Here is a 3,228-nt window from a genome sequence, read left to right on the forward strand (position 1 = left end):
TATATATATATATATTATGCTTACCTGTGACATTTAGCCCATCTGAGCGCTGACACCAGACATGGCGAGATGAAGTCCTCCATGGTCCAGTCCTCCACTGGTATTCCAAACACTGACCCTCTGCAGGAAAAGCACGGCCATGACTTTGTTAAAGGCTTTAATAACATTGAATCTTATACTGTAGATTAGGGGCCATTCTAGGATCAGAGCTTCTTTTTTACGTTATTCTACTAAACTAACGTGCATTTTAACATCGTTGTGGACTATCGTGATAGGGGAAACACCAACTTGTGTAACTAGAAAGACGCCATAGGGCCATTGCTACAAAGGTGAGGTGGTATAACAAAGGAAATTGGATAATTATCTACTGAAAAGCAGATACTTCCAAAATGCAGAATCAATAACATTTGACAATTTCAGATTCATGTGATTTTGACTAAAGGCCGACAATGAAAATGTCTGAAAAGGTTTTTCTGAATGATCTTCTCATCAAGATTCTGTGTTTAGTTTCACGATGTTGTGATTTTGCTAGAGCAGAACTCCCTAGCTCATAAAAGATTAACACAGACTATTTTTTGGCAATTATTTTTTAGGGGCGCCGGGATCAAGTTTAAAAGAGGGCTACACTGGCCCCAGCTGTAGATACAACATGCACTCCTATAGCATGCCTCTGTGAATCACTTTAGTGTCATTTGGATTTCCAGCAGGACTCTGCCAGACTGACCTGTACACGGCCGAGCTTCCAGCTCCTGTTCTGGACACTGGAGCAGGTTCTCTGGATCCTGGGCCACCACGGCTCGGGACCGGACCTGGACCGAGCCGAAACCCAGGTCATCCCCACTCACGCAGCTTAGCTGGCATGGACTCCAAACTGTCCAGTCTGTCAGGTAGCACTCTCCTACAGAACAAACAGAGAGATCATCAACTTCTGCTAACAGTAATCTAAAGACGTGGTAGCACTGGATCTGGACGGGAAGGATAATTCTGCCTTCTCACTCCGCGACACAGGTTCGTGGAGCTGAGTGTCGTGATTTCGATTTTATTTTGCATGTTGTTACAGCTCAACTTAAAAAAGGTCAAATCACCAAAAAATTGTGACAGTTGTGCTGTGACAAGCTGCAAGCATTAACAAATTACAGAGGGGTAGCTTATAAAGGCCAGATAAAAAACCACTGAGAAGGTGTAGAATAAACTCTGATGAATACTCTGATTTCACTAATCAATTCCACTTACTTCTTAAAGATAATTTTATAGGCATTTTCGGGCCTTTATTTTGATAGGACGGCTGAAGATATGAAAGGGGAGAGAGAGGGGGTACAACATGCAGCAAAAAGGCCGCAGGTCGGAGTCAAACCAGCGGCCGAGAGTAAACCTCTATATATGGGTGCCCACTCTACCAACGGAGCTATCCGGGCGCCAATGTAAGTTCATGCTTAACATTGTAAACAGCAGTTTGGCAAAACACAATTATTGATTTTTCAAAGCTTTTAACCGCATCACATGGACTTTGGAAAAGTGACAACAGCTGAGCTATTTCCATGACAACCGAGCGAGGGCATCCACTGATGAAGATGTGGTTAAAAGTATAAAAAAAATACCGCTAAGTAAACTGTGAGTCTTTTTTCTGGTCAGACAAATCAATTCATTACGACCCCAGAACTTCCTGCAGTTGTTTCATATTAAAAGCAGAGAGGGAGGAATTCCGTCTTTTGACATGCTAGACTTTTAAGATGATTGATGAGAAGTCGTGAAGAGAACAGTATTGCAGTTTAAAAGAGAAAGTGAGAGGAGCTGAGTGGTGAAAATGACATGATCAGTGCTGTGGAACTGTACATAAGCTGAATGTATTGAGATAACAGCTAAAGACGTCGTGATTGCATTTACAACAAATAAAAACAGTAGCAGAGCAGGAAATAGGGAGGCTTACTAATATATAGAATATGCTTATAAAATACGGGAATTGGAAAAAAAAAGCGTTGGTTTTAAGTAAAGGTCTGATTTTCCTTGCACTATTTTAAGCATCCAATTCTGCCAATTTTCAGTATTTGAACTGGAAAGCCTCCAATCAGCACTTCAGCCAATCAGAGTCAAGTACTATGAGGACTAGTTAATTGATTGGCAACAATGTTGTTGCGTAAATACCCAGAGCGACAGGATAAATCTGCGTGAAGAAGAGCTTGTCCTTCCCTCATTACCACCACTGTGGTGCCCTTGCGCATGGCCCTTAACCTTGCCCCCCCACACACACACACACATTTCTATTAGAGCGAATGGTTTTCTTTTTGAAGTAGTCAAAAGCACAAACCTGAGGCTCCTCTTTGACCTTGTAGTCTCCACTAAGCCACTTAACTTGATTACGGGCTGATTGCACCCACACACAATCCAAGCTGCAGCAGTCTTTATAAGTATACACATGTGCGCACATGCTTGAACAAATACTAGACACACACAGTGCAGCTGCTATAACCAGCTGTAACACCCTTCGGCAGCTTGATAGCAACTCAAAGCTTTTTATTTTGGCATAATAAAAGTTGGCTGCCACATACATCTGTTATCTGTTCGGTAAAAGCTTGCAGCATTGTCCTCCCACCTGTTAACATCAGCGCTGCATTGTGTGGCACACTCTGGAGCTCTCGAAGCTCCGACAATCAAACACACTCAACAGTGAGTGCTTCAACTGCCAGGTCTTTGTTGTTATTTTGAAAGCCTGGAATAAGCACAGGTGGTACTAGAGATCAACACACTGAATAGTGACTACTGTTATATTTATATGTTGTCTAACCAGTTGGATATTGAATATCTATCCAGTAGACATCAGCTGGTTTATCCTGACATACACTGTGGAATAGGCAATGATGCATGAGCTCCTCTCTCCTCCTCCTTCTCACCATCTGTATGCAACCTCATCCCATTAATGCATGTCACTAACTCGACTTCTTCCCTTTCCTGGAGTCTTGTACTCCCTCGCCCTCGTAGTCTTGTGCTCTCTCGCCCCTCTCCTCTCTACTCCTCCTCTTCCTGCAGGTGTTTCTGCCTCTGGAGCTGTGGAGTCTGGATCTGTGGTTGGAGTCACCTGCTGCCTCCATGCTCCTGCTCTACACCCTCTGCTACAATCCTCTCTCTCTCTCTATCTCTCAACCCCAACCGGTCGAGGCAGATACCCCCCACCCTGAGCCATGGTTCTTCGTAAAGGAAGTTTTTCCTTGCCTCTGTCGCCTAGTGCTTGCT

General features: G+C 43.6%; 1 protein-coding gene across 2 annotated transcripts in view; it reads right to left on the bottom strand.

The window, feature by feature from the left end:
• thsd7aa (thrombospondin, type I, domain containing 7Aa) overlaps positions 1 to 3,228 on the bottom strand; it is a 213,050-nt gene that overhangs the window by 24,785 nt on the left and 185,037 nt on the right. For both annotated transcript variants that reach the window (XM_032535292.1, XM_032535291.1), the window contains exons 23-24: positions 725 to 898; positions 25 to 120 (exon numbers count right to left, since the gene is read on the bottom strand). In XM_032535292.1, coding sequence (XP_032391183.1) covers positions 25 to 120; positions 725 to 898 — 270 coding nt within the window. The remainder of the gene's footprint in view (positions 1 to 24; positions 121 to 724; positions 899 to 3,228) is intronic.

The sequence above is a fragment of the Etheostoma spectabile genome, chromosome 14 (genome assembly GCF_008692095.1).
Source record: "Etheostoma spectabile isolate EspeVRDwgs_2016 chromosome 14, UIUC_Espe_1.0, whole genome shotgun sequence".
In the NCBI taxonomy this organism is placed as follows: domain Eukaryota; kingdom Metazoa; phylum Chordata; class Actinopteri; order Perciformes; family Percidae; genus Etheostoma; species Etheostoma spectabile.